We start from the raw sequence: 12921 nt of genomic DNA on the forward strand, positions 1-12921 counted from the left end.
GTTCTTGATGTAAACCTCCTTTGTCTCTCCATGCATCTGATGAGTGACTAACGCTGACTTTACCCTCCCTCATTAGTTTGTGTTTCACTCCCTGCTCTGCCAGTCAGTAATGAAATCCATTTCTGGTTAGGAGAAAAGAACCTGACTACTGAAGCAGCCCATGAGTCAGACACATCAGCCTTTCTGCTGGACTCCTAAGCTAAAAGGGATGGGCTCTGATTACAGTGTATTTCCACTTGTCTAGCTTTTCTTTAAACTTCGAAAGAGGGAGGAAAGTCAGAGGGAAAGATGAAATGGGAAATGGTAGAAATCGAAAGGGAAAATATGGGTGTTTGTAGAAGGAAAATGAGGGAAATGTAAAGTTATATTTGGGGAAAGAAGAGGATAGATGAAGCTGTGTTAGAGTGGGGAAGGTTAGGTTGGATATTAAGAAAAGTTTCTTCACCCACAGGGTGGTTGGGCACTGGAACAGGCTCCCCAGGGAAGTGGTCACAGCGCCAAGCCTGACAGAGTTTAAGAAGTGTTTGGACAGTGCTCTCAGGCACATGGTGTGACTCTTGGGGATAGTGCTGTGCAGGCCAAGAGTTGGACTTCGGTGATTCTTGTGGGTCACTTCAAACTCAAGATACCCCATGATTTTATGAAATATTTTTTTTTATAGAGTAGAAGTGTTAATGCAAAGCCGTGCACTTACACCTTTCCCTGTTGCTCACAACCCTTAATAAGAACAAAGGGCAATATTATTAATATTCAGATGTACTTAAAACATAGATAAAAATTGTCAGTTAAAGCAACTTTAACATCATCAGTGGTTGTTCCCCACATACAGGAACACGAAAACCTTGCAACCCCTCACAAATACAGGGGAAATTCACTGCTGCTTGTATTCCAGAATGGTCATATTGGGATAATGAAAGTGTTGCAGACTTTTTTCTAAATACTGTGCATTGCTGCAGAATAAAGCATTGTGCAATAAATCTAGTTGTGGGGTGGTTCTGGAATAATGACTCAATTTACAAATAACTGCTCTGCAGCAATTAGCTGGTATTATACTGTGCAGTTCTACAATAATCCCCTTTTAATTTCTAGTATGCAGCTAACGGTGGTGTTTTACTTCTTCATAGCTGAAGTGGAATAGAGAGTGAACTGAAGACTCAGCAGGGATGAAATAAACATTACACATTTATATATCTAAGCTGAGTGTATGTGCTAGTGGTAGCCGGGTGAGCGTGCTGGCACTTTACATGAGAGATGGTGTCAGATTTTAGGGGAAATGTGTTTTTTCATCAATGAAGAAGAAACAGTTAAATTACTTCTATGGTTTTGGAGTCCGTTTAGGATGTTGATTTGAATGGTCATTTGTGAAATAGCTAAAACTGAGGGTTTGTTTATGCAGAAAAAAGTCTGCCCAGGTTCTGGAGATGTTGATTCAAACATATTGATAGTTTTGTGTGATCTGGAAATGAAAGAGAGGTAGACCCTGTCATTTTATTCTGGAAACCTCTTTTCAAAATTATTTCATGGACAGAAGAAATGGAAGCTGTTTCCACTGTCTTCTGTCATTCTCTTAATTTTGCTTGATTCCTAAAACTCAATTCAGTGTAATTCTGTATCTAGATAATACACAAGATAGGACAGAATGAAATAAAATGCTAATGAGTAAGGAAATCTAGTCTTTTAGATCAATATTTATTTTCAAAGTTTTTGTTTTAACAAATTGCAGGGTTTCTTTGTAGTAGATTGCTACTTTAAGGAATAGACAGACTTGTACTTTCAGGAGATAATGCTGATCTTCTCAAACTTAAAAATACTTCCTCTGCCAAATAGAAAAATACTTTTCCGTGCAAGGGTTATGTAGAACCTAGCTGTACACAGAGATTTTTCCAGACTGCCTAAAATAGAAACTTGATGTGAAACAAAATTCTCCACCCAGATTTTGTTTATACTGTGTGAAAGCCTGGTCCTGACTATATTGTACAGTGCAAAAAATACAGAGTGCAGACGTATTCCCCAGCTGGATGAGCTTGTGCTTTAAGAAGCTACATGTAACTGCTGTGCACTCTTCACTGTGTTGATAACTCTGCTGGTTTTGGCTGAGGTAATTTTCTTCATAGTAACTAATATTGGGCCATGTTTTGGATTTGTGCTGGAAACTGTGTTTAAGCTGCCTTAAATTTATGAGCACGGAACATAACAACCCAGGGTAATGCTTATGGTCCTCACTGCAACATGACCTGTGGGCAGGCAGGTGTTCAGCCGTCCCCAGGAGAACAGGGCTCCATCATACCTGACAGTGACTTGGGATGATAAATACCACCATTCCAAACTTCCCTCTGTTCCTCCTCCTTCCCTCAGCCCTATATGACAAGCGTGACACCATGGTCTGGGGTGCCCATGTGGTCATTTGGGATCAGCTGTCCTGACTGTGTCCCCTCCCAGCTTCTTGTGCCTCTCCTGCTGATTGCTGGTGGGGTGGGGTGAGAGGCAGAAGAGGCCCTGGCTCTGTGTAAGTGCTGCTCAGCAATAACTAAAACATCCCTGAGTTACCAACACCGTTTCCTGCAAAAATCAAAACCATGGCCCCGTACCAGCTACCATGAAGAAAATTAACGTTGTCCCAGCCAAAACCAACAGAATGACCAAGCTGCAAATTTGGTTATAAACAACAGGGAAGTGTAAACTGAAATGGCAAATGCTGCCATGTATTGAAGCCTCCTGGAATCCCTGTTTGGAGCTGCCAGCTGTTTAAGCTAAAGACAAAGCTGAGGAATAGATGAAGGGAATGAGAAAGCTCTCTGACTTCAGTGGATTTTTTTGGTGTTGTGGCTTTGGTCTTAAAGAAACATAATACAAAAAAAAGCTCTACTGTAACTGCATCAGACTGCGAGATTAGGCTCTATTCAGTACACAGTGGAACATATGCTTCAGCCTTTGGAAGAATTGAGCTCTTATCTAAATTGGTAAGCTTAAGGTTCAGGTTCTTGCATAGCAGCAGTAATTCCCCAGAACAGCACAAATGCCTTTTGATGGTGAATTACGGTGTTGTGTTACACAGCCAGTTCCCTACACAGCGCTCCTTGTTTGTTGCTTTGAATCGACCTTACAAAGATCCCAGAGCTGTGTACTTACTTAAAAGTTAGGGAATGTAAGAACTAAGGTGACTTTACAGTTCTAATTCATTCCTGGGCATGAATTTTTCAAATCTTTAATTGCATCGTCTCATGTGCCCATGTTCCTCACAAAGCCAGAGCTGACTTAGTAGCTCAGGAAGAAAGGGGCTCACTTTACATCTGCAGATCTTTAGTATTGTCAGGCGGCTGACATAAGTGCTGCATAATAGATGAACCCTGTTCTGAAGGAAAAGGATCTCATTATTTTTACATACTGCACTCTTACTGGAGTGCTTCATAAAGAAATTTATTAATCCAGTTTCACAGCAAACCTCATCAATTTGGGGAAAGGGAGTCTTGCCATTGCTTTATCAGTGGGTGGGCAAACTGTAGAGGTATCAAAGAGGTATCAAAACTGTCTGCCTGTTTTGAGTGCCTAGTGTCCAAAGTATGTATACAGCTCTTGATATGCTTAACACAGAGTTCTTGTTGGCTTTGATTGCAGAGGTATTTCTTCAGCATCAAGATGGAGTTCAGACTGTAATCAAATGAGTAGTGTGCAGTTACTCTGTGGAGCCTCACACTAGGCAAAGGAATAAATTGGCTTTCTCAGCATTTTGCTTCTTTCCCTCAGTCCCAGCACCTTCTTTTACCATCACTTGCTTGCTTCCATCATCAGACAGTTCTGCTACTTGAGAGAATTGTGTGATTGCACTGGGAGATCAATATTAAGTGCCAGTTCTTGCTGTTTAATGATGCTGCTGTGGTGAGGCAAAAGCTGCATCAGCTAGATCAGTTCTTTGATATGGTTTATTGTTTGGCTGCATGAACAGTAGCATTGGCATAAATGGAAGCTGTAGGTTTTGTGTCTGGGAGGGTGGGAACTGCCTGAAGCAAATTTAGAAGCCATTTAAGAAGCACTGCTGCCAAACATGCAGCCTCAGTCAGACTGGTTTTGCTTACTCTCCATCCCCTTAACCCTCTGTCCCACTTCCCCCACCCAGGTCATCTTCTTTCTGCCACAGGAAACTTTTAGGAGTCCTAAGAGGGGAGAGCAAGATCCCAGGGATAAGTGTTGTTACATAAGTCTCTTGTACCCGTAGATCATGTCCTGGGCATGTCTTGAAATAACAGCCTTATGAGAAAGGTGGGCATGAGCTTCTCCAGCCCTGGCTTTGGGCACTGGTTCCCATTGCTTGTATATCAAGTTTTCACCTCTCCTTGCCCAGCCTGATGGTTCCTCATTCTGCTTTGTTTGCCATCTGCAGCCTTTTCAAACAAGTTGCTCTTGGGAGAGGGGCTGTGTACAGCCTGTTTGCAAAGATAATGTCTTTCTCTATGTCAAAATGTACTCAGCAAGGAAGGGCTTCCATCTGCAGTTGCTCTGCTTTCAGTGGATACTGGGCGGTTGCAGATGGAGGGTGTTTGCAAGGCCTCTTTAGCTTAGCCGCCTTTGGCAGGTTGTCACAGAGGTGGAAAAAAACATGCTGACGTGTGAAAGTTGGCATGTAAAAAGACTTCTTTTTCAGGCACATTTCCAGTCCCTCTTCCAGAATTGAAGAAGCCAGGCCTTGTCAGATAAGAGGACCAGAACTGAATTAAATGTAGGAAGAAAACAGATATTTTTGCCAGCTTGGCTCTTGAAAGGACCGGATTTACTTCGGTTGACCCCCCCCATGCCACCCTGAGAAAACCTCATCCTAATGAACAGCTGCACCTTATCTTCCTTGTGTTCTAAGATCTGCTCTGGCAAATTTTTATAAGGAAGCAAAAGATGAGTTACTGCAGTAGGAGCATTTTCTTTGTTTGCACTAATATGATATGGAGTTCAGAATTAATAATCTCATTAACTATGAGTTTGTCCTAGTTACAGGTGTGTATTCTGGTCAGCTGTTAGGTTTAGTGCTACAAATGTAGTGTTTGATCGCTAGACTAGAGTTCAGCATTTTGTTAAGGTGTGAATTTTTGTTAACTCAGATCTGCTTGCATGTAGTTTGTGTAGTGTTCTTCAGGATCTGACTTCTTCAGTACGAACTTCAGGATGCCTGTGTTGCTTATGGGGTTCAACCTCCACATGTTTCAGAACATCTGAAGTTTAAATAAAAAGGTTTTTCTCCTGTGTGTTCTTGATAACATTTGGGAAGAGATACAGAGCAGACTGGAAGATATTTTTTACTTCATTATCATGAACAATGAACCTATACAATACTGATTGATCTGAGACTTCATTTTGTATTTTGCAACTTGGTCAGCAATTCATAAACTTCACAGAGGATCCCTGGGAGTGTTCAAAGCCAGGTTGGATGGGGCTTTGAGCAACCTGGTCTAGTGGAAGCCGTACCCCCCAGGGGTTGGAACTAGATGATCTATAAGGTCCCCTCCAACTCTGATTTTGGTTTGTTTTTCTATAGGACAAGCAATTTAAGTCTATAGTGAAAGATTGGAGCCCATAGGCATTTAATTATTTTGTGTTCAGTTATTTTTTCTGTTCTCATTGTCCTCAGTGAAGAAAAGACTGGACACAGCAGGGGACTTGCTTTGTCTTTGTTATGTTTTATTCAGACCTGAGTTTACTCTTGTAGCCAGTGTTCAAGAAATCCAAGTGCTGCACACGTTTGCCACGTTAAATACAAATGCATGTTGCATGCTTCTGTTTAACAAAAGGTCGTATTTTTAATGAATCATGTTAATTACAAGTATTCCAGGGAAGATGGTTCAGGTCATACCATTAAGTTTTTCCTGAACAACATTTAGGTGAAAATTTAGTAAGGCATATGTATCTATCCTGTGACATATACATCTTATTATTTAAAGTATTGTAAATCAATTTAGTGTAATTTGAGAGTAATTGAAGGGTTTTGTTATGTCTTTTTATAGATAATCAGTTGACAGCTGGTAACTGCATATCTCAGCAAATCCTTAAAGGGCAGAAGTACTTAGTTCTGATTTTTTTTTTTTTATTCCTGTGGAGAAGTTGGGCATGTAATAATGTCCTACTGAATCTCTTTTTCTAGTAGTTGCAATTTTGAGGATTGTAAAAAGTTTTCTCTGGCAGTATCTGGGAGCATGCTTGTAAACATATATTGTGCCTTTTTTTGGTTTGGTTTTGACCCTTACAGAGCCAACAGTGCGGGCAGAACTGATGGAACAGGTCCCTCATATTGCTATGTTCTGTCAAGAAAACAGACCTTCAATCCCTTATGCTTTTTCCAAATACTTGCTACCTATTGTGGTGCGATACCTCGCTGACCAGAATAACCAGGTAAGTTTCTTGTAGGAGCAGTTTACTATCTGGTGAAATAGATGTTGTGATGCCACATTATTTAAATTTAGCATTGTACAAGTGTGTAATATTTCAGGATATAAGGTTTTTGAATGGACATGAAATACACGGTACTATGAATTTATTTAAAGAAAATACTAAAGATAAAATTTTAAAGAAAATGTAATGACAGTTTTTTACATCTAACGTGATCTGTCCTGATTTGGGGCCTTTTATCTGGTATTTTATTCATATGGACAAAATCAATCATTTAGACAAGCTTACATAATTTAAATTCTGGCAAAAAGGAACAATAGTAATGAAAAATTGGGTGCTAGGTATAATTCCGTTTTTTAACACCATTATGTACCTTCATGACCAGTTATTTGTATATCAATCCAATAAGGGTTTTGGATTGAAGTCATGTGGTTTGTTTCTCTGCAGGTATAAATTAGCTTGTCCAGAGCTTTCTTGAGGCTTCTCCAGTCATTTCAGACTGTATTAATGCTCATTGATACATTATTTTCAGTATTTTTGGCCTCTTGAGTTTGTCACTTTTTTCCTTGCCCTTCTCAAAATTTACATAGTTAATAATAGCTACCCAAACCTAGTTGCTTTGCTAATTCATGTGTAATACCACAACTCTACTCTTGTTTGATGTTCTCTTGCTTCAAGATTCAGTGATTCTTTTGATTGTTTTATCCTCTGTTGGATAGTTCATTGGGCTGCAGATCTCTGAAACAAACTCAAAGGTGTTTCCGAAATGGCTGCATTGCAGTGTATGTAGTCTCTTGCTGTATGGAATGTTTTCTCTTCTGATGAAATTACTCCTTTGAGAGGCAGGGGTTAGCCAGCTATGAAGTCAATAATGGGTATCTTACTTTTGTACAATTTAAAAAAAAAAAGTGACTAAGCAAAATTGTGTCTCAGAATTTAAAAGCATTGGAAATAAATGCAATTATTCCTTGCCAGCCTATTTCTTGTTAATCTCAGAAAAAGAGGATTTGTTAAGTAAAATTCACATTCCTCAGAATCTTGTTACTCTCCATTAATTGTGCTGCTTTTTCCTCATGCTTTGCATGAGCTTTGCCATGATTGCTCTTTTTGACATTAAAATAAGCTGTGTTTGAACCCAAGAAACACCCTCATATTGTCAACTAAGGCAGCTGTCCACCTCCATACTTCCCAAAACACAGGACAGCAAACGTAAAGTGCTTGCAAAAGTGCTTGTGGAGCACTTGTCCTCTCATTGGGTGCAGTTAGCACTGCTGTGTGTTGGTATGCAGGTACAGCTTCCAAAACACAGGACACATGTATTTCAGTAAAAAACCTCTCTGTGAGTTCGTTGGTTCAGTTTTTGTCTTTTTATGGCAGGTAAGAAAAACAAGCCAGGCAGCGTTGTTAGTGCTGTTGGAGCAAGAGCTCATCGAGAGATACGATGTGGAGACCAAAGTGTGTCCTGTGCTGATAGATCTGACAGCTCCAGACAGCAATGATGATGTGAAGACAGAAGCTGTGGCTGTAAGTAACAGCAGTACCAAATCAAACAGCCTAAGGTTTGCCTGAATGCTTGATGCAGTGGTGGTGGTGGTGTGTTTCCAAGTTGCACAGCCGTTACTGAAGAGAAAATGTTATATTCCTTCTCCATAGCAAATCTGTAACTTTACCCATGCTGTGTCAGTGCTGTGCACTCTGGTCAAGTTTAGATTCAGTACTCATATATGCTGTAAAAAAAACCAAACCCAGCTGGACAAGACAGTGCAGGGGGTTCATTTTATGGACTCCTAAAGCATCTGCTGTGTTGGCTTTTTAGTTTTTTGAAGGTTTGCCTGTTTGTTTTATGGAAGTTTAAATTGCCTGTGTGGAAAATATCCATCAGTGCAAAAGCTTTAATGCCTCAGCCATGTTGCTCTTTACTGTATGTCTTGTTCTCTTTATTGATTTTGTTTTGTTGGACAAAGTAATAAGCATCTGGGTTGATTACCTCATGGTTGGTTGGTTGGTGGTTTTCTTGTTTTGCATTAGACACAACCTTCGTAATTAAAATTTATGTGTTGAATTAAAATAGTAAGCAGATTAGTTAATTTATAATGGAGAGATGGCAGAAAATGTATGCCTTTTTGTTTCCTTTGGGTTTTTGCAATTTATATTGATGCTTTTTGCTGGGTGATTTTTTTTTTTTTTCTTTCTGCTTGAGAGAGACCTCATTTAATATTTCACTTTCCTACTTTGGCTGGACTGATAAACAATAACCAGGCCCCAGCACTGTTGTATTTGGCACCAAATTTCTAGTGCTTCTTGATGAAGCTTACGACCACATTAGGGAATAAAGTATAAGCAGATTATTTTTATCTGTCTTCGTGGTTTTGAAGGTATTGAAACTTGACAGAAATTTCTGTAGCTCATCAACCCCCTAGAGGTTAAAAAAGCCATCATTTGTTATTATAGGAGAATTAATGTAAGTAGTTCTACTGACATGATTGGGAAAGGTATACAAAAAATTATTTTAGCTTTTTAAAGATATTTTATTTTCTCAAGTTTCAGTACAAATCAGAATGAAAGAGTAGTTAAGAGGGAAGAGTTCTTTTTTTGGTGTGATACGTTTCTTTGGGAATTTTATGTTTGGGAGTTGCATATATGCAGTGTAGAGTGTTGTAATTAATTTTTAAACCATACAGGACTCAGAAGTCTCTTAAGCATATTAACTGTCAATAATTTTCTGTTAATTGTACACATATACGTTCATTAAGTATTGCAATAGTGAAAGAATCTTGTATTTTTTTTTTTTTTTTTTAAGAAGTCTGGTAACATATAAAAGTAATTTCTGGGGGTTCAGTTATCTTTGTTAGCTGGGAATTTGATTCAGTTTTGTGGAAGACCAATGTCATCTTCTACACCTGTGTTGTGTCATGACAAGGAAATGTAGGGGAACCATTTTTCTGTAGAAGAGGCCGCACCTTTTCAATTCAAATGGGGTTTTGTTTTCAATAAAATTATGTTCATCAGAATGACAAGTAGATGTAAAAAGCCTCGGTTTAGCTGACACAGAATGGTGTGTCATGCAAGCACCCCTGATTAGTGTCTGTCTTGTTGTTAGATTATGTGCAAAATGGCCTCCATGGTTGGAAAGGACATCACGGAAAGACTTGTGCTTCCCAGGTTTTGCGAGATGTGCTGTGACTGCAGGATGTTTCATGTTCGTAAGGTATGACCTATGAGCGTCTGGTCCCGATTATCTGTGAAAAACATGTCATGGGCTTGGAAACGTGCATGTGACTAAGAAACTTTGCTGGTAGATCTCATTTGTAACATGTGTAAGTGAAAGCTATGGGGGTTTTTGTAGTTCACATTTCCACAGATTTTGATATTTGACACAGATCTTTTTCCAGAATCACTGCCCTTATTACTAGAAACAAAGAAAGAATCTGCTTGTCCTTATGCTGTAGATAGCTGCAGTGTGATTCGGCATATGTCCTTATGATTGTGTTGGTAGCCATGAAAACATGAACCAGCTGTAGCTGATACAGCATCAGCCACCTGAGCTCATATTTCTATGTGTAGATGGAATTAAAGGTGCTCATCTTCATTGAAGATGAAGTAAACCAGTACTCCATCATGGTATTTCGGTGTGCAGGCTGTGCTTTGGTCTCATCCTGCCATTGAATAGCTTATATGCCTTGATAACTGCATGTGTTCTTTATTTTGACAGCACTTTCAATGCATTTTATCCTCTCTTCATTTAAGTTCTGGGGTTCTTCTATGATTAAAAAAGACTGATTAATTTTGAAGAAAAAGTAAACTATTTATTTTTTTTAAATCATGGAAAGTGATGGAATGGGAAAGTAGCTTATGATGAGTTTGCACCAAGGCATGTTTCTATGGTTTTAAAAGTTACTTTGTTTTTTTCCCCTTTGATTTGGCTGTATTAAAACTGTGGTCTTAGTCATTATTTGTTGCATTCTGTCTGCAAGGTATGTGCAGCCAATTTTGGAGATATCTGCAGCGTGGTTGGACAGCAAGCCACCGAAGAAATGCTGGTAAGCCATTTCTGAAAGGGTTTTTCTTTTTAATACAATTCAGGAGTGGAGCCAGACAAGGTACAGAAGAAGGGCAGCTCATGAGAGATTGCAGATACAGGGGGAGTGTGGGATGGGGGGAATAAAGTGCTGGGAATGTTGAGGCTTACGTATTGATTTAATCTCTTCAAGTCAGTTTTCCTGCCTTAAACAGCCTCCTGGAAAGGAGGGAAAGAGAAAAAAATGTAAAGGAAATAAATGAATCTCGGCAATAACAAATGAAATAAAGAGAAGAGGGACAAATTCAAAGTGGAAAAGCAGGGAACTGGGCTGAAGGGTGAGAAGAGGATCCTTAACTGTGCCCACATTTCCATGGTGGGTCCGGGGAGCTAGTGGGTGTTGCTAGATTTGGAGACGTGACAGGGCTAGAGAGCAGAAATCAGCTTGGAGTCGCTGGGGTCCCTCTTGAAGTTTTTTCCTCATGGGAGTGTGGACAGTGAGCTTGTTGAGGGCCAGCAGAGGCTGATGAATCAATGCCCTGAGTTAGTGAGGGACTCACATGGACAAAGTGTAAATGCAGGTATGACTTCAACCAGAGGCTCTGCAGCCTTTTGCAATTGTGGCATTGGGACAGATAGGCCTATTGTGGCTCTCAAGGCATTTCTTATGCTCTTACAGCATTTGCTGCATTTTTCTCCAGCTATTGAGTGATTTAAGTCATTTGGTAATGAAGTTTAGTTGTGTGGATTTGCATCCCATATGCTTCCTGATTTGGGATGTAAATTGATTTCTCTCACACACCTGCCCTTTTAGTGATTAGCGTAATGAATTTGGATTAAAACTCTGTAGAGGGTGCAATTAGACTACTATGAAATAAAAAAGTGATGATTATTTCATTTGAAAGCAATAACATGTGGCAGGACAGCTGGGGGTCTCTTTCTGTAACAGAAAATGCCATTTTCTGCTCTTTTTGGATTACTGTTAGGATAAAAGGAGGGGTGTGAAAAGCTGAATGATAAAACTTCATTTTCTAACCTAAAAGCTTTTTTTGATTAGAGGCAAAGTCCAGAGAACTTGGCTGCAGAGAGTAGGAGCAGCTGAACATCAATAACTGTGAACAAGGCTGTAGCAACAGCCATTGGATTACTCGTATTTTGTCACGGTGCCTGTTGCAAGCCAAGGCAATGTCTGTGCCTCACCTGCACTCTGTCTGCCCTTACCATTACTGTTTCAAAACACCCAAGCACCTGAGCACCTTCAAAGTGCTTCAGTTTTATTAATGAAACCGCTGCTCTGTTCCAGCATGTTCTCTCTTGAGCAAATGCAGTCTTTTTCTCATTCCCCTGTTCCTCTTTGCAGTTCATGTCCTGCGTTGTAGGATAGAGGGTGGCAGAAGTTGATAAATCTAACAATGAGGAGTGTAGGTAGAAAAGAAGTTTTTTCTTACTGAAGATGCTGTTCCTTTGCATTTCAGTAAGAATCTCACAAAGAATATGAAGTGATCTCTGATAGGTAAAATGTTAATCGTAGAATCAAAAACTGTATGGTTTGGAAGGGATCTTAAAGATCACTTAGTTCCAACCTCCCCTGCCATGGCCAGGGATGCCCTTCACTAGATCAGGTTGCTTGAGGCCTTATCCACCTGGCCTTTGAACACTTCCAGGTTTGGGGCATCCACAATCTACCTGGGAAATGTGTTCCAGTGCCTCACCATCCTCACAGTTAAGAATTTCTTCCTAACTATGCACCAGTACTATTTTTCTTGTCCCTGCTTTAAAAGAATGATGTAGACGTGAGGTCTTGTCTTATGAGAGGTTTGTTGGTCTTGGGGATATTTTTGAAGTTGGGCTTTTTGGTGGATTTTTTGGGGGTGTAAATCAGATTAAAGAGTTAGTACTTTCTTGCCGTTCTTCAGACGGGTTAATTTTCCTTGTCTGTAAGTAATTCGTAGGCAACTGATTAGAAGGGTGGTGCTACTGAATGTGTGTTCTTTGTCTTGCAAGTGTTAAACTGTGCATCTGAGTATGAAGGTGGAGAACCAGGTGAAGAAAATGAATGTGAAAAGAGAACTTGTTTTGAAACAAGTGCTGCCTATTAAAACTTGCAAACTCACTCACTATGTTCCTAACAGCTGCCGAGGTTTTTCCAGCTCTGCTCTGATAATGTGTGGGGAGTTAGAAAAGCCTGTGCTGAGTGCTTCATGGCAGTTTCTTGTGCAACATCACAGGAAGTCCGGAGGACAAAATTGTCAACCCTTTTTATTAATTTGATTAGTGATCCTTCACGATGGGTAAGAATTGCTTTTTATTTTTTGAATAACTGTCTTATTTGAAGGATTTTACTGCAATACTCCATGTGTAAAACTTCTCATGGTTGTGAATAATTAAACCTGTTTCACGCACCTCAAGCAAAATTGTTCTTAGACTGGTTAGTTCATTGATGGGTGTAGAGAGTCCCTCACATTTTCACTGCAGCATGTAAGAAGAACTGGGACTAGCTTGTTTTAGCTACAGAACTGCCTGTGACTTAACAT

The 12921-nt window shown here is 39.8% G+C and overlaps 1 protein-coding gene across 12 annotated transcripts in view; it reads left to right on the plus strand.

The window, feature by feature from the left end:
- The window catches only part of PPP4R1 (protein phosphatase 4 regulatory subunit 1), a 65523-nt gene that overhangs the window by 29971 nt on the left and 22631 nt on the right, over positions 1 to 12921 (plus strand). For 11 of the 12 annotated variants that reach the window (XM_048289246.1, XM_048289249.1, XM_048289248.1 and 8 more), the window contains 5 exons: positions 6230 to 6372; positions 7747 to 7893; positions 9470 to 9577; positions 10344 to 10409; positions 12520 to 12678. In XM_048289246.1, the coding sequence (XP_048145203.1) occupies positions 6230 to 6372; positions 7747 to 7893; positions 9470 to 9577; positions 10344 to 10409; positions 12520 to 12678 (623 nt within the window). The remainder of the gene's footprint in view (positions 1 to 6229; positions 6373 to 7746; positions 7894 to 9469; positions 9578 to 10343; positions 10410 to 12519; positions 12679 to 12921) is intronic. The other variant, XM_048289254.1, reaches the window with a different exon arrangement.

Source organism: Corvus hawaiiensis, chromosome 30 (genome assembly GCF_020740725.1).
Source record: "Corvus hawaiiensis isolate bCorHaw1 chromosome 30, bCorHaw1.pri.cur, whole genome shotgun sequence".
Taxonomy (NCBI): domain Eukaryota; kingdom Metazoa; phylum Chordata; class Aves; order Passeriformes; family Corvidae; genus Corvus; species Corvus hawaiiensis.